We start from the raw sequence: 22,307 nt of genomic DNA on the forward strand, positions 1-22,307 counted from the left end.
AAGAGAAGAGGAGAAGAGGAGAGGAGGAGGAGGAAGAGAGGAGGGAGAGGAGGAGGAGGAAGAGAGGAGGGAGAGGAGGAGGAGAAGAGAAGAGAAGAGAAGGAGGAGGAGTGGAGAAGAAGAGGAGGAGGAAGAGGAGGAGAAGGGGAGGAGAGGAGGAGGAGGAGGACGACGAAAAGAAGGAGGTGGAGGAGAGGAAGAATGAGAGGAGGAGAGGAGGAAGGGAAGAGGAAAGGAGAAAGAGGAAGGAGAGAAGAATAAGAAGATAGGAGGAAGAGGAGAAGAGGTGAAGAGGTGAAGAGGAGGGAGGAGGAGGTGAAGAGGGAGGAGGAGGAGGAGAAGAGAAGAAGAATAAGAGGATAGGAGTGAGAGGGGGAGGAAGAGAAGGAGGTGGAGGAGAAGAGGAATAAGAGGAGAGGAGGAGGAGGAAGGGAAGAGGAAAAGGAGAGGAGGAAGAAAAGGAGGAGGAGGAGAATAAGAGGAGGATAGGAGGAAGAGGAGGAGGAGGAGGTGAAGAGGAGAAAGAAGAGAGATGGCAGAGGAGAAGAGAAGGAAGAGGGAAAGAACAGGAGGAGGAGAGGAGGAGAGGAGGAAGAAGAGAGAAGAGGAGGATGAGAAGAGAAGGAAGAGGAGAAGAAGGAGGAGGAGTAGAGTAGGAAGGGGAGAAAAGGAGAAGGAGAAAAGAGGAGGAAGAGGGGAAGGAGGAGAGGAAGAGGAGGAGAGAAAGGAGGAAGAGGAGGAGGAGAAGGAGGACGAGGAGAAGAGAAGAGGAGGAGGAAGAGTGGAGAAGAAGAGGAGGAGGAAGAGGAGGAGAAGGGGAGGAGAGGAGGAGGAGGAGGACGACGAAAAGAAGGAGGTGGAGGAGAGGAAGAATGAGAGGAGGAGAGGAGGAAGGGAAGAGGAAAGGAGAAAGAGGAAGGAGAGAAGAATAAGAAGATAGGAGGAAGAGGAGAAGAGGTGAAGAGGTGAAGAGGAGGGAGGAGGAGGTGAAGAGGGAGGAGGAGGAGGAGAAGAGAAGAAGAATAAGAGGATAGGAGTGAGAGGGGGAGGAAGAGAAGGAGGTGGAGGAGAAGAGGAATAAGAGGAGAGGAGGAGGAGGAAGGGAAGAGGAAAAGGAGAGGAGGAAGAAAAGGAGGAGGAGGAGAATAAGAGGAGGATAGGAGGAAGAGGAGGAGGAGGAGGTGAAGAGGAGAAAGAAGAGAGATGGCAGAGGAGAAGAGAAGGAAGAGGGAAAGAACAGGAGGAGGAGAGGAGGAGAGGAGGAAGAAGAGAGAAGAGGAGGATGAGAAGAGAAGGAAGAGGAGAAGGAGGAGGAGTAGAGTAGGAAGGGGAGAAAGGAGAAGGAGAAAAGAGGAGGAAGAGGGGAAGGAGGAGAGGAAGAGGAGGAGAGAAAGGAGGAAGAGGAGGAGGAGAAGGAGGACGAGGAGAAGAGAAGAGGAGGAGGAAGAGTGGAGAAGAAGAGGAGGAGGAAGAGGAGGAGAAGGGGAGGAGAGGAGGAGGAGGACGACGACGAAAAGAAGGAGGTGGAGGAGAGGAAGAATGAGAGGAGGAGAGGAGGAAGGGAAGAGGAAAGGAGAAAGAGGAAGGAGAGAAGAATAAGAAGATAGGAGGAAGAGGAGAAGAGGTGAAGAGGTGAAGAGGAGGGAGGAGGAGGTGAAGAGGGAGGAGGAGGAGGAGAAGAGAAGAAGAATAAGAGGATAGGAGTGAGAGGGGGAGGAAGAGAAGGAGGTGGAGGAGAAGAGGAATAAGAGGAGAGGAGGAGGAGGAAGGGAAGAGGAAAAGGAGAGGAGGAAGAAAAGGAGGAGGAGGAGAATAAGAGGAGGATAGGAGGAAGAGGAGGAGGAGGAGGTGAAGAGGAGAAAGAAGAGAGATGGCAGAGGAGAAGAGAAGGAAGAGGGAAAGAACAGGAGGAGGAGAGGAGGAGAGGAGGAAGAAGAGAGAAGAGGAGGATGAGAAGAGAAGGAAGAGGAGAAGAAGGAGGAGGAGTAGAGTAGGAAGGGGAGAAAAGGAGAAGGAGAAAAGAGGAGGAAGAGGGGAAGGAGGAGAGGAAGAGGAGGAGAGAAAGGAGGAAGAGGAGGAGGAGAAGGAGGACGAGGAGAAGAGAAGAGGAGGAGGAAGAGTGGAGAAGAAGAGGAGGAGGAAGAGGAGGAGAAGGGGAGGAGAGGAGGAGGAGGACGACGACGAAAAGAAGGAGGTGGAGGAGAGGAAGAATGAGAGGAGGAGAGGAGGAAGGGAAGAGGAAAGGAGAAAGAGGAAGGAGAGAAGAATAAGAAGATAGGAGGAAGAGAAGAGGTGAAGAGGAGGGAGGAGGAGGTGAAGGAGGAGGAGGAGGAGAAGAGAAGGAGGTGGAGGAGAAGAGGAATAAGAGGAGAGGAGGAGGAGGAAGGGAAGAGGAAAAGGAGAGGAGGAAGAAAAGGAGGAGGAGGAGAATAAGAGGATAGGAGGAAGAGGAGGAGGAGGTGAAGAGGAGAAGAGGAGGAAGAAGAGAGGTGGCAGAGAAGAAGAGAAGGAAGAGGGAAAGAGGGAAAGAACAGGAGGAGGAGGAGAGGAGAGGAGGAAGAAGAGAGAAGAGGAGGATGAGAAGAGGAGGAGGAGGAGAAGGAGGACGAGGAGAGTAGGAAGGGGAGAAAAGGAGAAGGAGAAAAGAGGAGGAAGAGGGGAAGGAGGAGAGGAAGAGGAGGAGAGAAAGGAGGAAGAGGAGGAGGAGAAGGAGGACGAGGAGAAGAGAAGAGGAGGAGGAAGAGGGGAAGGAGGAGAGGAGGAGGAGGAAAGGAAAAAGAGGAGAGGAGGAGGAAAGGAGGAGGAAGAGAAGTATTAGGCGAAGAGAAAGAAGAGGAGGAAGAGAACGAGGAGAGGAGGAGGAGGATGAAGAGAAGAGCAGGAGGAAGAGAAGAGGAGGAGGAGGAGGAGAAGAAGAGACAGAGAAGGAGGAGGAGGAGGAGAAGAAGGAACGAACGATGGAGTGAATGCCCATAACGAGAAGATCAATCCGGGCGGTACGTGCTCACCGGCTGCCGGGCCCCGCACTCAGCGCCGGGGCGGATCCCAGCCCACGGGGTCGGACCCAGCCCCCGCCCGGCCTGGGGCTCCCGCTCTCCACCCCGGTTCTGCCGCTGAGGTCCCCGAGGCCCGGAGAGGCCGACCGGCCGAGCCGGCATCCGAACCCGGGACCTCCCGACTCCCAGGCTCCAGAAAGGTGGTGGGGTGGGATGGGATGGAATGGGATGGGATGGGATGGGATGGGATGGATGAGTGAGTGAGGACCGGGCGGGAAAATACCTGCGTGGTGGCGGCGTTGAAGGAGATGCCCAGCAGGGAGCAGAGGCCCAGACCGGCCGCCACCGAGAGGGCTACCAGGAGGACGCCCGCCAGCCCCACGGCCCCCTGGGAAGAGAAGCGGTCCCAGCGGAGCATGCTGACGCAGGCGTACGCCAGCTGGAGGGATGAGAATCACAAGAGTCGGAAGAATCGTGATCATAATCAGAGCATTCGTGAGGCGCTTACTACGTGCCGGGCGCTGTACTAAGCGCTGGGGGGGAGACGAGCCGACGGGGTCGGACACGGGCCCTGTCCCGCGTGGGACCCTCCGTTTCCACCCCCTTCGGAAAGATGAGAAAATGATAATGACAGTGGTATTTCGGAAGCGCTTACTGTGTGCCGGGCACTGTACTAAGCACCGCGGTGGGAGGACGAGCCGTTGGGGATGGACACAGGTCCCGCGCGGGGCTCACGGCGCCCGTCCCCGTTGGACAGATGAGAAAATCATAATAATAATGATGGTGGCATTTGAGAAGCGCCTACTATGTGCCGGGCACCGTACTGGGCGCCAGGAGGGAGACGAGCCAATCGGGTTGGACAACGGCCCTATCCCACCTGGGCTCACGGTCTCCATCCCCACTGGACAGATGACAGAATAATACTGATTGTGGTATTCGTTAAGCGCTGACTATGTTCCGGCACTGTATGAAGCGCTCGGGGGGAGACGAGCCAATGGGACTGGCCACGGGCCCTGTCCCGCGTGGGGCTCACGGTCTCCATCCCCGTTGGACAGATGAGAGAACGACAATAATGATAACGGTATTTGTTAAGCGCTCACTAGGTGCCGGGCTCCGTACTGAGCGTTAGCGTTCCCGGCCCGAGCGCAGGCGTTCAGTAAATAGGAGGGGACCCCCCCCCCCCGCCCCCCGGTCACCATGAGCAGGTAGCCGCCGGCCACGCGGACGGCGCTGACGTCCGAGAAGGACTTGAGGAGGTCGTCCAGGGTGGTGGTGGTGAAGGACATGATCTTCTGGGTCGAGTTCTCGGAGACGCTTTGATGGACGACCTGAGAACGAAGCGGAGACGTCCAGCCCGCTCGCGCCCCAGAGCGCTCGGTACAGCCCTCCGCGCGGGGCCCCGGCGCTCGACGAGTACCGTCCGACGGGCGGAAGGAAATCACGAGAGCGGAGACCGGCGGGGTTTTGTCGGGACGGTCTTTGGGTCGGTCCTTTATGCGTCGATCTATCGCCAGGTATCGATCCGTCGGGATCGGTCATTTATCGGTCGATCGATCGCTAAGTACAGCTCCGTATAGATCGGTCATTTATCGCTCTATCGCTAGGTCGAGATCTGTAGAGATCGGTCGTCTATCCGTCGATCTATTGCCAGGGAGAGACCCGTAGAGATCGGTCATTTAGTTATCGCTATAGATCCGTAAAGATCGGTCATTTATCGGCCGATCGATCGCTAAGTACAGCTCCGTATAGATCGGTCAGTTATCGATCTTTTGCTAGGTCGGGATCCGTAGAGATCGGTCATCTAGTCGTCGCTCTATTGCTAGGGAGAGATCCGTCATTTAGGTATCTAGCGCTCTAGATCCTGAGAATCGGTCACTTCTTGGTCAATCTATGGCTAAGTGTAGCTCCGTACAGATCGGTCGTTTATTTATCGATCTATAGCTAGGTCGACATCCGTACAGATCGGTCACGTATTCGTCGATCTGTCGCTAGGTCGAGATCCGTAGAGATCGGTCACGTATTCGTCGATCTATCGCTAGGTCGAGATCCGTAGAGAGCGGTCATTCAGTTATTTATCGCCGTAGATCCGGAGAGATCGGTCATTTATCGGTCGATCTATCGCTAAGTATAGCTCCGTATAGATCTGTCGTTTATTGATCTATTGCTAGATCGAGATCCGTCGAGACCCGTCACGTATTCGTCGATGTATTGGTAGGTCGGCGTCCGGAGAGACCGGTCATTTATTTGTCCATCTATTGGCATGTAGAGATCCACAGGGATCGGTCATTTAGTTATCTATCGCTATAGATCCGGAGAGATCGGTCATTTATCGGTCGATCTGTCGCTAAGTATAGATCCGTATAGATCGGTCATTTATTTTCCGATCTGTTGCTAGGTCAAGATCCGTAGAGGTCGGACATCTATTTGTCGATCCGTCGGTAGGTAGAACTCCGTAGAGACCGGTCATTTAGTTATTTATCGCCGTAGATCCGTAAAGATCGGTCGTTTATCGGTCGATCGATCGCTAAGTAGTGCTCCGTATAGATCCGTCGTTTATTTATCGATCTATTGCTAGGTCGAGATCCGTAGAGATCGGTCATCTATTCGTCGATCTATCGCTAGGTCGAGATCCGTAGAGATCGGTCATTTAGTTATCGATCGCCGTAGATCCGGAGAGATCGGTCATCTATCGGTCGATCTGTCGCCGAGTATAGATCCGTATACATCTGTCATTTATTTATCGATCTATTGCTGGGTCGAGGTCCGTAGCGATCGCTCATTTATTTGTCGATCTATTGCTAGGTAGAGATCCGTAGGGATCGGTCATTTAGTTATTTATCGCTACAGATGCGGAGAGATCGGTCATTTACTCATCGACCTATTGCTGTGTACAGGCTCATATAGATCTGTAACGTATTTATTGATCATTGCTAGGGATAGATCCGTAGAGATCGGTCATTGATTTGTCGATCTACTGGTAGGTAGAGATCCGCAGAGATCGGTCATTTATCGATCTATCGGCAGAGATCCGGAGAGATCGGTCATTTAGTTATCCGTCTATTGCTGTGGATAGATCCTTAGAGATCTGCAAATTTATTTATTTATCTGCCGCTATAGATCCGTAAAGATCGGTCACTTACTTATCGACCTATTGCTACGTATGGGTCCGTACAGCTCCGTAATTTACTTATCGATCACTGCTAGGTAGAGATCCATAGACATCGGTCGTCGATCTGTCGATCTGTCGGTACGTAGAGGTCCGTAGCGATGGGTCATTTATTTATCGACCTATTGCTGGGTCGAGATCCGTACAGATCTGCAATTTATTCATCTATCGCAATAGATCCATAGAGAGCGGTAATTTACTCATCGGCCTATTGCTACGTATAGGTCCGTACAGATCGGTGATTTATTTATCGATCATCGCTAGGTATAGATCCCTAGAGATCGGTCACTGATCTGTCGACCTATCGCTAGGTCGAGATCCGTAGAGATCGGTCACCTATTTGTCGACCTATCGGTAGGTAGAGAACCCTAGCGATCGGTCATTTTTTTAATCGATCTATTGCTAGGGATAGATCCGTAGAGATCTGCAATTCATTTATTTATCGGTCGCTACAGATCCGTAGAGATCGGTCATTTACTTATCGACCTATTGCTCCGTTTGGGTCCGTACAGATCTGTAATTTATCTATCGATCATCGCTAGGTGGAGATCCATAGACATCGGTCATCGATCCGTCGCCCTGCTGGCACGTAGAGATCCGTAGAGATCGGTCATTTACGTATCAATCGGTATAGAGCCGAAGAGACGGGTCATTTACTTGTCGATCTATTGCCCGGTCGAGATCCGTAAAGATCCGCCATTTATTCATCTGTCGCAACAGATCCATAGAGATGGGTAATTTACTCATCGACCCATCGCTACGTATAAGTCCGTGTAGATCGGTAATTTATTTATCGACCATCGCTAGGTAGGGATCCCTAGAGATCGGTCATTGATCTGTCAATCTATCGCTAGGTAGAGATCCCTAGCGATCGGTCATTTATTTATCGATCTCTTGCTATGGATAGATCCGTAGAGATCTGCAATTTATTTATCTGTCGCTACAGCTCCGTAGAGATCGGCCATTTACCTATCGACCTATTGCTCCGTACGGGTCCGTACAGGTCTGTAATTTATCTATCGATCATCGCTAGGTGGAGATCCATCGAGATCGGTCATCGATCCGTCGATCTCCCGGCACGTAGAGACCCGTAGAGATCGGTCATTTACGTATCAGTCGGTATAGAGCCGAAGAGACGGGTCATTTATTTATCCATCTGTTGCCGGGTCGAGATCCGTAAAGACCCGCCATTTATTCGTCTGTCGCAACAGATCCACAGAGAGCGGTAATTCACTCGTCGACCCATCGCTACGTATAGGTCCGTGTAGATCGGTAATTTATTTATCTATCGATCATCGCTAGGTGTAGATCGGTCACTGATCGGTCGACCTGTCGCTAGGTCGAGATCCGTAGAGATCGGTCATCGATTTGCCGATCTGTCGGTAGGCAGAGATCCGTAGAGATGGGTCATTTATTTATCGATCTATTGCTAGGTGGAGATCCGTAAAGATCTGCAATTTATTTATCTACTGCAATCGATCCACAGCGATCGGTAATTTACTCATCGACCTGTCGCTACGTACGGGTCTACAGGAGGCGTCACGGCCCCCAGAGGCCCCCAGAGCCGGGTCTCCGCCGGTGGCGTCACGGGCCCCGCCCCGGACCCGGGCGTCCGCCGGCGGCGTCACGGCCCCCGGAGCCGGGCGTCCGCCGGCGGCAGTAGCCGGAGCGACCCCGCGCGGGGCCGTCGCCGGGGCGGGAGGGTCGGGGGGGGGGGGGGGTCCCGACCTGGACGTAGCTCCTCTGCCAGGCCTCCAAGATGGCGGCGGCCTTCTCCGGGCTCCAGTTGATGTGGGAGACGACATCATAGCCTTTGAAGTGCTCGTACATCTGCTTGGGCGTCATCAGCTGGAACATGGTCTGCAGGGCCTGGGCGCTGGGAGAGACGCCCCCGGAGGGCCCCGTCACGCCCGCCCTCTCGGGGGAGACGCCCCCGGTCCCCGGACGCCGCGCCGGACGCCCCCCCCCCCGCCGTCTGCGGGGCAGCGGGCAGAGACGAGGGAAGCCCGGCGGACGCCGTCCCTGACGTCAACAAGAACATCGACGACTGTGGGATTCGTTAAGCGCCTACTACTGATCGGAGGCTGTACTAGGCGCCGGGGGCGGGGGGGGGGGACGGACGACACAAGTCAATCGGGACGGACCCGGTCCCCGTCCCCCCCCGGGGGGCTCCCGGTCTCCACCCCCATTTTCCAGAGGAGGGAACTGAGGCCCGGAGCAGTGACTTGACTCGCCCGAGGTCACACGGCCGACGGGTGGAGCAGCCCGGATTAGAACTCAGGTCCTCCCGACTCCCAGCCCCGGCCTCTTTTCGCTAGGCTGCGCTGCTTCTCTGAGACAAGTCAAGTGACTAGTCCAAGGTCGCCCGGCAGACCCGTGGCGGAGGCGGGATTCGAACCCGGGTCTTTCTGACGCCCAGCCCCGGCCTCTTTTCACTAGGCGGCGCTGCTTCTCTAAGAGAAGTGAATTGACTGACCCAAGCTCGCCCGGCAGACACCTGTCAGAGCCAGGATTTGAACCCAGGTCCTCTGACTCCCAGCCCCGGGTTTTTCCACCAGGCGGCGCCGCTCCTCTGAGACGAGTGAAATGACTCGTCCGAGGTCACCCAGCAGACACGTGTCAGGGGCAGGATTAGAACCCAGGTCATCTAAGACGAGTGAAATGACCGGTCCCAGGTCACCCAACAGATACGAATCAGAGGCAGGATTAGAACCCAGGTCCTCCGACTCCCAGCCCCGGGGTTGTTTCCACCAGGCGGCGCCGCTCCTCTGAGACGAGTGAAATGACCGGTCCGAGGCCACCCAGCAGATACGTGTCAGGGGCAGGATTGGAACCCAGGCCCTCCGACTCCCAGCCCCGGCCTCTTTCCGCTAGGCCGTGCCGCTTCTCTAAGACGAGCCAAGTGACTCGCCCAGGGTCACCCGGCAGACCCGTGGCGGAGTCGGGATTCGAATCCAGGTCCTCTGACTCCCAGCCCCGGGGTTATTTTCCACTAGGCGGCGCCGCTCCTCTGAGACAAGGGAAGTGACCGGTCCGAGGTCACCCGGCAGACCCGTGGCGGAGGCGGGATTCGAACCCAGGTCCTCTGACTCCCGGCGTCTTACCACTAGGCGGCGCCGCTCCTCTGAGACCAGGGGAAGTGACCGGTCCAAGGTCACCCAGCGGGCCGGAGGCGGAGCCGGGATTCGAACCCAGGCCGGCGGCGTCCCCTCTCCTCACCTGATGAGTTTCCCGGTGCGATTCTTGACGGTGCCGCCCACGATGAGCTCCTCCTGCCAGCGCATGTACTTCCGCGACAGGCCGTAGCAGCCTCCGCTCAGGATCAGGCCCAGGTCCAGGGGCTATGGGGGAGGCGCCCCCGGGGAAGATGGGAGATGATAATAATAATAACGTTGGTATCTGTTAAGCGCTCACCACGTGCCGAGCGCCGTTCTAAGCGCTGGGGGAGAGACAGGGTCCCACGTGAGGCTCCCTGTCCTCATCCCCGTCTGACCGATGAGGTCACTGAGGCCCAGAGAAGCGAAGTGACTCGCCCACAGTCACCCAGCTGACAAGTGGCAGAGCCGGCATTCGAACCCACGACCTCGGACTCCCCAGCCCGGGCTCTTTCCATTGAGCCACTTGTATATATATATATATCTGTAATTTATTGATTGACTGATTGATTTCTACTACCGTGTCCCCGTCTAGACCGTCAGCTCGCTGTGGGGCAGGGATGTGTCTGTTTGTCATTAGACTGTCCTCCCCCAAGCGCTTAGTACAGAGCCCGGCACCCAGTAAGCGCCTAAAGAATGCCACCGTCGTAAGTGCCCGGCGCTTAGCCTGTGCTTGGCGGACGCCGTCATCGTCTCTGATGATTCTTCCGTCCCCTCTGGAGCGCCCAGTACAGGCCCGGCACCCGGCAGGCGCTTAGCAGACGCCGTAATCATTTATTATTCAGGATCATTCCATCCCCACCCCAGCGTTCAGTGCAGTGCCCGGCACCGAGCGCTTAGTAAAGTGGCCGGCACCTAGTAGGCGCTTAGCAGACGCCGTGATCCTTTATTATTCTACTCCATCCCCACTCCAGCGTTGAGCACAGTGCCCGGCACCTAGTAGGCGCTTAGCAAATGCCATAATCATTTATTATTCATTCTTATTTCATCTCCTCTCCAGCGTTTAGTACAGTGGCCGGCCCCTAGTCACGGCTCAGCGAGTGCCCTAATCGTTTATTATTCATTAGTATTCCATCCCCACCCCAGCGTTCAGTACAGTGGCCGGCACCTAGCGAGCGCTTAACGAATGCCACGGTCATTTACGATTATGATTATCCCTTCCCCCCTCCGGCGGTCCGTCCGGTGGCCGGCCCCCGGTCCGCGCTCCGCCGACGCCGTCATCATTTACGATGGTTCTTCCGTCCCCTCTGGAGCGCTCGGTACACCGCCTGGCACCTGGTAGGCGCTTAACGAGTGCCGCGGCCATTTATGATAGTAAGCGCTCAATAAATGCTATCGAAGGAATGAATTACGATTATTCCATCGTCCGTCCGGCGGCCGGCCCCGAGGCCGTGCTTGGCCCACGCCATCATCGTCTACGATGCCCCTTCCCTCCGCCCCGGAGCGCTCACTACGGGGCCCCCCGTCAGCGCTTAGCAGCTGCCGTAATCATCTCCTGTTTCCGGTCGGGCCGTAATCACCTCTTACGTCTGATTCTTCCGTCCCTCCCCCGTCCCCCCGTCCGGCGGCCGGCCCCCAGTCGGCGCTCGGCCCACGCCGTCGTCGTCTCAGATGATTCTTCCCTCCCCTCCGGAGCGCTCACTACGGGGCCCCCGGGATAAGCGCCCGGCGGCCGCCGCGATCGTTTCTCATCTCCGATCGCGCCGCGATCGTTTCCTATTTCTGATCCTGCCGTCCCCCCGTGCGGCGGCCGCGCCCCCCCCCCCCCCCCAGGTCCGCCCCTAACGACTGGCCGCGTCCCCCCGCCCCGGGGGCGCTCAGTCCAGTGTCCGGCGGGTCGGGAGGCGGCGTTACCTTGGTGGAGTTCTTGTTGGGGGCGGTGGCGGGGCAGTCGGGGTCGGCGGGGTTGAGGCAGGGCCGGTCCATGTAGCCGTGCCCGACCTCGGCCTTGGTGACCATCTCCTCCCAGCTGGACACCAGGGAGTTGATCTTCTTCAGCTCCTCCAGGAAGTCCAGCGGGTCGAAGTTGGTCCAGCGCAGAGGGGGTTCGCCGCTGCCGGGGACCCGGCGGGGGGCGAGAGGCCGCCGGTCAGGGTCCCCGACGCCTCTCGCCCCAGCGCTCAGTACGGCGCTCCGCACCGGGGACCCGCTCGCCAGATACGACGGAGTGGGGAAACAGAGAAGGAAAGGGCGCGCGGTCGTCTCCCCGGCGCCCGGGACAGCGCTCTGCGCGAGGAGAGCGCTCGCCGAATACGACCAAGGGAGAACAGAAGAGGAAAGGGTGCGCGGTCCTCTCCCGAGCGCTCAGTACGGCGCTCCGCGCCGGGGACCCGCTCGCCGGATACGACGGAGCGGGAATGAGAAAGGAAAGGGTGCGCGGTCCTCTCCCCAGCGCTCAGTACGGCGCTCCGCACCGGGGACCCGCTCGCCAGATACTACGGAGCGGGAATGAGAAAGGAAAGCGTGCGCGGTCCTCTCCCCAGCGCTCAGTACGGCGCTCCGCACGAGGAAAGCGCTCGCCGGATACGGCGAAGTGGGAATAAAAGAGGAAAAGGTACGCTGTCCTCTCCCGAGCGCTCAGTACGGCGCTCTGCCCGAGGGACCCGCTCGCCAAATACAACAAAATGGAAAAACAGAAAAGGAAAGGGTGTACGGGCCTCTCGCCAGCGCTCGGGACAGTGCTCTGCACCGGGGACCCGCTCGCCAAATACGACGGAGTGGGAATAAAAAAGGAAAGGGCGTATCGTCCTCTCCCGAGCGCTCAGGACAGTGCTCTGCACGAGGGAAGCGCTCGCCAAATACGATGAAGCGGGAATAAAAAAAGAAAGGGTGCACGGTCCTCTCCCCAGCGTTCGGGACAGCGCTCTGCACGAGGAACCCGCTCGCCAAATATGACGAAATGGGAAAACGGGAAAGGAAAGGGTGTATCGTTCTCTCCCGGGCGCTCAGTACAGTGCTCTGCACGAGGAACCCGCTCTCCAAATACGACAAAATGGATAAACGGAAAAGGAAAGGGCGTATGGTCCTCCCCCCAGTGCTCGGGGCAGTGCTCTGCACGAGGGAAGCGCTCACTAAATACGACCAAGTGGGAAACCGGAAAAGGAAATGATGTATCGTCCTCTCCCGAGCGCCTAGTACAGCGCTCCGCACGGGGGAAGCGCTCATTAAGTACGACGAGGTGGGAATAAAGAAGGAGAGGCTCTATCGTCCTCTCCCGGGCGCTCCGTACAGCGCTCCGCACGGGGGAAGCGCTCATTAAGTACGACGAAGGGGGAATAAAGAAGGAGAGGCTCTATCGTCCTCTCCCGGGCGCTCCGTACAGCGCTCCGCACGGGGGAAGCGCTCGGTAAACGGGCCGAAATGGAAAAGAAGAGAGGCCCCGTCCTCTCCCGAGCGCTTCTTGGGGAAGCGCTCAGTAAATAGGACGGGGCGGGAAAAGCCACCGGGCCGATCCTCCCCGGCCCTCCTCTGTCTCTCATCCCGTCGGTGTCCGTCGACGGCGGGCGGACGGGCGGGCGGCGGCCTCTCGGTCTGGCCGTCTCGGAGCCTGCCCCGGCCCCGGGGGGCGCTCAGCAGGTAGCCGCCGGGGCGCTACTCACATGAGGTAAGCGGTTCCGGACTGTAGCTTTGCTCCTTCCCAGAAGCAGTCCAGGGGGGAGATGATCAGGCAGGGGTAGAGGTTCTCTATCAGCTGGCGGGGGGGGGGGGGGACGGGGAGCGGCACAACAGAGACAGAGATGAGAGGCGGCCGGTATCTATCACTCTAGTTTATTAATGACGAGTCTGTAGATAATATGTATCTATTATCTATCACTCTATTTTATCAGCGAGGTGTCTACAGATGCCCCGCATCTACAGTCGACCACCCTATTTTACTAACGGCGTGTCTGCCGACGCTACGCGTACGCAGTTTATTACTCGTATCGATGACGGGTCTATAGATGATGAGCGTATATGGTTTATTTCTCTATTTTATTAACGCTGGGTCTGTAGATGAGATGTATCTATTATCTATCACTCTATTTTATCAGCGACGTGTCTACAGATGCCCCGCATCTACAGTCGACCACCCTATTTTACTAACGGCGTGTCTGCCGACGCTACGCGTATGCAGTTTATTACTCTATTTTATTAATGATGTGTCTATAGATAATAGTCATATGTTATTCATTACTCTATTTTATTAATGATGCGTCTATAGATAATATGTATCTATTATTTATTACTCTATTTTATTAATTCGGTGTCTACAGATGCTCTGTATCCACAGTTAACTATCCTATTTTACTAATGGCGGGTCTACCGATGCTAAGTATATGCCGTTTATTACTCTATTTTATTAATGACGTGTCGACCGATAATATGCCTATATTGTTTATTACTCTATTTTATGAATGACGTGTCTATAGATAACATGTATCTATTATTTATTACTCTTTTTTATTAATTCGGTGTCTACAGATGCTCTGTATCTACAGTTAACTATCCTATTTTACTAATGGCGTGTCTACCGATGCTAAGTATATGCAGCTTATTACTCTATTTTATTAATGACGTGTCGATAGATAATATGCCTATATTGTTCATTACTCTATTTTATTGATGACGTGTCTATAGATAACATGTATCTATTGTTTATCACTCTATTTTGTTAGTGATGTGCCTTCAGATGCTCTGTATCTACAGTTTACTACGCTGTTTTACTAACGGCGCGTCTGCCGACGCTATGCGTACGCAGTTTATTACTCTATTTTATTAATGACGTGTCTATAGATAATATGCCTATATCGTTCATTACAACAGCGCTTAGTACAGCGGCAGGAACGTAGGAGGCGCTCAGCGAGTGCCCCAATTTTCATTCTTATTGATGGGGAGGCGGGGGGGGGGGGAGGCCTCTCACCTGGTCCATGTAGCCGGTCTCGGTGATGAGCTCTCCGGATTTGTAGCACAGATGTTCCAATTTCCACTGCCTGCAGAAAACACAAGCGGAAAGCATAGCGATGCTATTTGGGAAGCGCTTCCTCCGCGCCGAGCACCGCCCTAAGCGCCGGGGGGAGATCCGAGCTCATCGGGTGGTCCCACGTGGGGGGGGGGTCACCGTCTCCATCCCCGTTGGACAGACGAGGCCGCCGAGGCCCAGAGAAGCCGAGTGACCCCGGCCCCAGGTCACCCGGCCGATCGGGGGCGGGATTCGAACCCACGACGTCCGACTCTCGCCGCGCCGCTCCTCTGACGAGATGAGACGCCCCGGAGAATGGGGGTCTCCCCCGACTTGAGACCCTCCCCCTCCGGATGGAGAGGCCGCGCCGCCTAATGGCGAGCGCCCAGGCCTGGGAGTCCGAAGGAGCTGGGTTCGAATCCCGGCTCCGCCTGCTGGGTGACCCCGGTCGAGTCGCTTCGCTTTTCTTTGCGAAGCAGAGCCGCCTAAGGGAGAGAGCCCGGGGGCTGGGAGTCGTTCAGTCATCTATTCATTCGTTCACTCGTATTTACTGAGCGCTTCCCGTGTGCAGAGCACTGGGCGCAGCGCTCGGAGAGCCCAATGCAGCGGTAAAGCGAGACGGTCCCCGAGTCGGAAGGACGCGGGTTCTAATCCCGGCTCCGCCGCGTCCGCTGGGTGACCCTGGACGGGTCACTTCGCTCTGGGGAGAGGGGCAGCACGGTCTGGCGGGGAGAGCCCGGGAACGGGAGTCGAAAGGAGCTGGGTTCTAATCCCGACTCCGCCGCTTGCCGGCTGGGTGACCTCGGGCGAGTCGCCTCACTTTTCTTGGCGAAGCGGCGCTGCCGGGAGGAGAGGGCCGGGGGGGCTGGGACTCAGTCATTCATCCGTTCGGGCGTACTTATTGAGCGCTTGCTGTGTGCGGAGCACTGGCCGAAGCGCTTGGAGAGTCCAATCCGGCGGTAAAGAGAGAAAATCCCCGACCCGGGTTCTAATCCCGGCTCCGCCGCGTCCGCTGGGTGACCCTGGACGAGTCACTTCACCTGGGGGGGGGGAAGCAGAGCGGCCTAGCGGGGAGAGCCCGGGGCTGGGAGTCGGAGGAGCCGGGTTCTAATCTCACCTGTTGTACATGTAGACGTGGACCCTGCTGGCCTGCAGGGCGGAGTGGAGGTGCTGGGCCAGGGCCTCGGTGGTCAGGACGCTGGCGCCCGGCTCCCGCGGGGTCTGGATCAGCAGCTGCGGGTTGAACATGGCCTCCTCGCCGATCTTCTGCCGCGTGTAGCTCAGCTCCCGGCTCACGCGGCCCCCCACTGCCCGCCGGACACGGGGACACGGGATACGGCCGTCAGGCCCGGGGCCCGGCCGGGGGGGGCGCGCGACCCGGGGGCTGGGGGGTCGTGGGCCGGGAGAGGCGGACCGGGGGTCGTCGGCTGGGGGCCGAGGGCTGGGGGGGGGTCGTGGGCTGGGGGCCGTACGCTGGGGGGTCGTGGGCTGGGGTTGTGACCTGTTAGCCGTTGTCTGGGGGGTCACGGGTTGGGGGTCGTGGGCTGGGAGCGGTGGACTGGGGGTCGCGGGCCGGGGGTCACGGGCCGGAGGGCCGAGGGGCGGGGGCGGTGACCTGCGGGTCCGGGGCTGGGGGTCGTGACCTGTTGAGCCGTTGGCCGGGAGCCGTGGGGAGGGGGTCGTGGACTGGGGGCCGTGGCCCGGGGGGGCCCCGGATTAGATTATCTGACATCGGACCCACCCGGACCTTAGCGTCTAAGAGGGAGGGAGAACAGGGATTGGTCGTCCGTCCGTCTCCCCCCTTCTGGACCGTCAGCCCGTCTTTCGGTAGGGTCGGTCTCTATCTGTTGCCCGGTTGTACTCCCCAAGCGCTTAGTACAGTGCTCTGCTCAGAGGAGGCGCTCAAAAAATACAAGTCAATGAATTAATTGATTAATGAGGAGGCGGAGGAGAGGAAGAAGGAGAAGGATGGAGAGGGAAAAGAAGGGGGAAGAGGAGAGAAAGAGGAGGAGGAAAGAAGAAAGGAGGAGGAGGAGAGGAGAAGAAGTAGAAGAAAAAGGAGGAGGGAAAGGAGGAGGAGGAGAAAAAGGAGGAGGAGGGAGAGCAAGAAAGAAGGAGGAGAAGGAGAGGAAGAAGAAGAAAAAGAAAAAGGGAGAAGAAAGGAAGAGAAGAGGAAGAGGAGAAGAAAGAGGATGAGGAGAAGGAGGACGAAGAGGGAGAGAAGGAGAAGAAGGAAAAGGAGGAGGAGGAGGAGGAGGAGGGAGAGGAGGAGAAGAAGAAGGAGAGGAAAAAGGAAGAGGGCAAAGGAAAAGGGAGAAGGAGGAGGAGAAGAAAGGAGAAGAGGAGAAGAAGAAAAGGAGGAGGAGTAGAAGGAGGATGAGGAGGGAGAGAAGGAGAAGAAAAGGGAGGAGAAGGAGGAGGAGGAGGAGGAGGAGGAGAGGAAGAAGGAGAAGAAAAAGGAAGAGGGTGAAGGAAAGGGGAGAAGGAGGAGGAGAAGAGAAGAAAGGAGAAGAGGAGAAGAAGAGAAGGAGGAGGAGTAGAAGGAGGATGAGGAGGGAGAGAAGGAGAAGAAAAGGGAGAAGGAGGAGGAGGAGGAGGAGGAGGAAAAGGGAGAGAAGGAGGAGAGGAAGAAGGAGGAGAGGAAGAAGCAGAAGAAAAAGGAAGAGGGAGAAGGAAAAGGGAGAAGGAGGAGGAGAAGAGAAGAAAGGAGAAGAGGAGGAGGAGAGGAAGAGGAGGAGGGAGAGGAGGAAGAGAAGAAGAAAAAGGAGGAGGAGGAGGAGGAGGAGGGAAGGAGAAAGAGGAGGAGAAGAAAAGGAGGAGGAGGAGGAGGAGGGAAAGAAGGAGGAGAAGATGAAGAAAAAGGAGGAAGAGGGAGAAGGAAGAGGAGGAGGAAGAGAAGGAGAAAGAAGAGGAAGAAAAGAGGAGGCGAAGAAGAGGAGAAAGAGAAAGGAGGAGGAGGAGGGAGAGAAGGAGAAGAAGAAGAAGGAGAAGAGGAACGAAAAGAAGGAGGAGGAGGAGAAGGAGGAGAAGAGTAATAATGGAATTTATGAAGCATTTACTACGGGCTAAGCACTAGGCTAAATACAGAGCTAGACATGGGATAATCAGGTCAGAAACGGTCCCCGTTCCCGCCGGAGTTCCTAATCCAAGAGAGAGGGAGAGCAGGATTTTCCTCCCACTCTACGGTTCGGGAAACGGGCCCAGAGAAGTGGAGTGACCGGTCCAAGGTCACCCAGCAGACAAGCAACAGAGTCGGGATTAGAACCCAGGTCCTCCGCCTCCCAGCCCCGGCCTCTTTCCGCTAGGCCCCGCTGCTTCTCTAAGGCAAGGGAAGCGGCCGGCCCGAGGTCACCCAGCGGACCCGTTGCGCGGCCAGGATTGGAACCCGGGTCTTCCGGCTCCCGGCCTCTTTCCCCTAGGCCGCTCCGTTTTTCTCAGAGAGGTGAAGTGGCTTGCCCAAGGTCACTCGGCAGAGCCGGGATCGGCTTAACAGACGCCGGCATTATGATTATCATTATTAATCTTTTCCGGCGCTTCTTCTGGAGGTCTGAGGCGAAGGGAGGAAGAGGGTTTTCCAGGCCTCCCCTTGGATCTGCCTCTCGTCGCGCTGTTTATCCTTCGGGCCGCAGAACTACGCGACCGGATTCCCCGCGTTTATTTGTTTAGGTCCCGGGCGGGAACGGGGTGGGAATGTCGAGGGGGGGAGAAGGGGGAGGTCGGAATGAACCGCTGCTATTCCGGCCCGGGATCGGCCTCCTCTACGGGGGCCCGGTGGCCACGGCCCGGGGCCTGGCGGGGTCGGGGGGCCCTGGGTTCGAATCGCGGCTCCGCCCCTTCCCTGCCGCGGTGTGACCTCGGACGAGGCGCTTCCCTTCTCCGGGCCTCTGGAGAATGGGGGCCGGGGACTGCGCCCGACCCCGTTGTCTCCCGTGCACCCCGGCGCTTAGAACAGCGCCCGGCACGGAGGCGTGGGGAAGCCGCGGGGCTCGGGAGTCGGGGGTCGGGGGTTCCAATCCCGCCTCCGCCCCTCGTCGGCCGGGTGACCTCGGTCGCTTCGCTTCTCCGGGCCTCAGTGACCTCATCTGGAAAACGGGGATGAAGCCCGTGAGCCCCCCGGGGGAGCACCCGATGACCTCGTATCCACCCCGGCGCTTAGAACGGTGCTCGGCACAGAGTAAGCGCTTAAATACCAGAATTATTATTATTCTCTGGCCCTCAGTTTCCTCCTCCGTCCAACGGGGATGGAGACCGGGAGCCCCACGGGGGGCGACCCGACGACCTTCAGCGCTTAGAACAGTGCTCGGCACACAGCGTCGTCGTCGTCATGATCACGTTCCCCGCGTTGGGAACGTGGGCCGGTTCGGATCCCAAGAAACGTTCCCTCTTCTGGGAGCGTGAGGGAATTCCGATCCCAAGAGGTGTTCCCCGTCTGGGAAAAGTGGGGAAGCTTCGATCCCGAGAAACGTTCCCTTCCCGGGGGGGGTGGGGAGAACTCCGGAGCCCGAGACGCTTTGCCCGTTTCGGGGACGTCTGGGAAAACCTGGCGCCCCAGAGACCCGGCCCCACTTTCCGGGACGCGGGGAAATTTCCATCCCCAGACACGTTCCCTCTGTGGGGAAGGTGCAAAAGGCACTGCTCCCGGAAGAGCAGAGGCTGGGGGAGAGTTTCGACCTCCCTCGGGAACCGGCTCCTCTTTGGGGAATGTGGAAAAACCTCCTTTTTTTCCCTCCTTCGGGGAGGTCTGGGGGAAACGGAGGCAGGAATCCGGGCGGCGGGGCCGGCAACCGCTCCGGGCCGCGCTCCTCCCTTCCCTTCCCCCTTCCTCCTCTCTCCCTCTCTACCTTGAGACAAATGTTTTCTTTTTGGCCTTTCCCTTTCTCCCCCGGAGTTGAAAGGCGTCCAAGCCGAAGGCCACACACGAACTCAGCGCGATCCCAACCCTCCCCCTTCTTCCCTCTCCTCCTCCGCAGCTTGGCCGGGATCGGGAGGCTTCCGACGCCGTCTTTCCCGAAGGGGAGACCCTGGCCATTTTCCATTCTCCCTCCTCGATCTTCCTCTTTCCCCGGGGGCCCCGGGGCCAGCTCTCCCGCTTTTCCATCCCCCCTTTTCCCGAGGGACGGATCAGCCCGCTTTTCCCCCTCCCACCCACCTTCTCCCAGCGACCCGAGAAAAGGGGAATAGATTTCAGGGCCGACCCCGGTAGGTCTCCTCCGGCTTCCGGCCAAACTACTCGACAATCGACAATTCCCTTGGGTGCGGAGGGAATTCTCTTTGGGAGCGAGAGGGAGAGAACCCCCGGGGATCTTCTGAAAAACCTCTTTATCGATGAGGGCAAGCCGGGCTTCGCGGGAGAGGGCCCGGGCTTGGGAGTCGGGGGAGCTGGGTTCTAATTCCCGCTCCGCCGCTCGCGGGGAGACCTCGGGGGAGTCACTTCACTTGTCTTAGAAGAGCGGGGCGGCCTAGGGGAAATTGGTCGGGGTTGGGAGTCAAGGGAACTGGGGAACTGGGTTCTAATCCCGACTCCACCACTGGCGGGGAGACCTCGGGGGAGTCACTTCACTCGACTCGGAGGAGCGGGACGGCCGGGGGGAAAGTGGCCGGGGTTGGAGGTCGAGGGAACTGGGTTCTAATCCCGGCTCCGCCGCTCGCGGGGAGACCTCGGGGGAGTCACTTCACTTGCCTCGGAGGAGCGGGGCGGCCTAGGGGAAAGTGGCCGGGGCTGGGAGTCGGGGGAGCTGGGTTCTAATCCCGGCTCCGCCGCCTGTCTGTTGGGTGACCTTGGGCCGGTCACCTCCCTTCTCTTAGAGGAGCAGTGCGGCCTAGTGGAAAGAGCCCGGGGCTGGGAATCAGAGGACCTGGGTTCCGATTCCGCCTCCGCCGTGTGACCTCGGGCCGGTCACCTTACTTGTCATAGAGAAGCGGCGCGGCGGCCTAATGGAAGGGGAAAACCTGGGTCCTCATCCCGGCTCCACCACCTCTCTGCGCTGTGACCTTGGGCCGGTCACTTCCCTTCTCCGGGCCTCGGTTCCCTCCTCTGGGAAATGGGGCTGGGAACCCAGTAAGCGCTTAACAAATCCATTATTCTTATTATTATCGTTATTATTAATCCCGGCTCCGCCACCGGTCAACTGGGCGACTTGGGGCCAGTCACCTAACGTCTCTGTGCCTCAGTTCCCTCATCTGTCAAATGGGGATGAAGACTGGGAGCCCCACGGGGGACAACCTGCTGACCCTGTCTCTCCCCCAGCGCTTGGAACAGTGCTTTGCACAGAGTAAGCGCTTAACAAATCCCAACATCATTATTACCCAGTGCTTAGAACGGTGCTCGGCACATAGTCGGCGCTTAACAAATACCAACATTATTCTTATTATTATTCCTTCATTCAATAGTGCTTACTGAGCGCTTACGCTGTGCAGAGCACCGTACTAACCGCTCGGAATGGACAGTTCGGCAACAGATATGCGCAGAGCACTGTACTAAGCGCTCAGAATGGTCAGTTCGGCAACGGATATGCGCAGAGCACTGTACCGAGCGCTCGGAACGGACAAGGCAGAGACGATCGCGATGGCGATCGCGACGGTCGACAACAGATAGAGACGATACTAAGCGCTCGGAATGGACAGTCGGGCAACAGATATGCGCAGAGCACCGTACAACAGATATGCGCAGAGCACCGTACCGAGCGCTCGGAACGGACAAGGTAGAGACGGTCGCGACGGCGATCGCGACGGTCGGCGACAGATAGAGACAATTATGATTATTAAATGGCACCGGGGGAAAAAGGGAGATGGGGAGAGGCGTCGCCAGGGAGGGAACGGAGCCGTCGTCTTACTCAGATATGCGCAGAGCACTGTACCGAGCGCTCGGAACGGACAAGATAGAGACGATCGCGATGGCGATCGCGACGGTCGGCGACAGATAGAGACGATACTAAGCGCTCGGAATGGACAGTCGGGCAACGGATATGCGCAGAGCACCGTACTGAGCGCTCGGAATGGCCAGTCCGCCAACAGATATGCGCAGAGCACCGTACCGAGCGCTCGGAACGGACAAGGTAGAGACGGTGGCGATGGCGACGGTCGGCGACAGATAGAGACGATACTAAGCGCTCGGAAGGGCCAGTCCGGCAACGGATACGCGCGGAGCACTGTACCGAGCGCTCGGAACGGACAAGGTAGAGACGGTCGCGATGGCGGTCGCGATGGTCGGCGACAGCTAGAGACGATGAGGATTATTAAATGGCACCGGGGGGAAACGGGGGGACACGGAGCCGTCGTCTCACTCACCTTCCACCCAGAGCTCTTCCACGTTGGTCTCGAGATTGGCGGCCTTGAGGCCCACGGCGAACGCCCCGAATATCATCAGCCCGATGACCAGGAATTTGCCACAGTTTCTCTGAATGGAGCACCCCAGTCTGAACAGGAGACCCTGAAACTTCGCTCTGAGCCACACGGGAGCCTTCCTGCCGACGGCCTGGCCCTGCGAGGACGCGACACGGCGAGGTCTTAATGAGAATGAGAAGCAGCGTGGCTCGGTGGAAAGAGCCCGGGCTTGGGAGTCAGAGGTCATGGGTTCGAATCCCGCCTCCGGTCAGCTGGGTGACCGCGGGCGAGTCGCTTCACTTCTCCGGGCCTCAGTTCCCTCCTCTGTCAAATGGGGATGGAGCCCGGGAGCCCCACGTGGGACGACCTGATTCCCCCGGGTCTCCCCCGGCGCTTAGAGCGGTGCACATAGTAAGCGCTTAACAAACCAATACCAACATTATTATCGCTAAGGATCGCGATGATAATGACAGCGCCCGGGCCGATCCGCGGAGCGCTCGACAATGTTGGTATTTGATAAGCGCTGCCTACGCGCGGAGCGCTGTTCTAAGCGCTGCGGGAGAGACGGGGTCATCAGGCGGTCCCACGCGAGGCTCGCCGTTAATCCCCATTTGACAGATGAGGGAACCGAGGCCCAGAGAAGTGAAGTGACTCGCCCGCAGTCACACGGCTGCCGAGTGGCGGAGCCGGGATTCGAGCTCATGACCTCTGCCTCCCGAGCCCGGGCC

At 57.7% G+C, this 22,307-nt stretch overlaps 1 protein-coding gene across 5 annotated transcripts in view; it reads right to left on the reverse strand.

Moving 5' to 3' along the window:
* The window catches only part of PTCH1 (patched 1), a 62,262-nt gene that overhangs the window by 34,660 nt on the left and 5,295 nt on the right, over positions 1–22,307 (reverse strand). For 2 of the 5 annotated variants that reach the window (XM_029055950.2, XM_029055952.2), the window contains exons 1-9: positions 21,544–21,705; positions 15,374–15,563; positions 14,218–14,287; positions 12,917–13,008; positions 11,172–11,370; positions 9,382–9,503; positions 7,891–8,038; positions 4,193–4,324; positions 3,280–3,435 (exon numbers count right to left, since the gene is read on the reverse strand). In XM_029055950.2, the coding sequence (XP_028911783.2) occupies positions 3,280–3,435; positions 4,193–4,324; positions 7,891–8,038; positions 9,382–9,503; positions 11,172–11,370; positions 12,917–13,008; positions 14,218–14,287; positions 15,374–15,563; positions 21,544–21,619 (1,185 nt within the window). In that variant the 5' untranslated portion in view covers positions 21,620–21,705. Of the gene's footprint in view, positions 1–3,279; positions 3,436–4,192; positions 4,325–7,890; positions 8,039–9,381; positions 9,504–11,171; positions 11,371–12,916; positions 13,009–14,217; positions 14,288–15,373; positions 15,564–21,543; positions 21,737–22,307 lie in introns of those variants that run through there. The other 3 variants (XM_039910778.1, XM_039910776.1, XM_039910777.1) reach the window with 3 other exon arrangements.

The sequence above is a fragment of the Ornithorhynchus anatinus genome, chromosome X5, assembly GCF_004115215.2.
Source record: "Ornithorhynchus anatinus isolate Pmale09 chromosome X5, mOrnAna1.pri.v4, whole genome shotgun sequence".
NCBI classification, from domain to species: Eukaryota; Metazoa; Chordata; class Mammalia; order Monotremata; family Ornithorhynchidae; genus Ornithorhynchus; species Ornithorhynchus anatinus.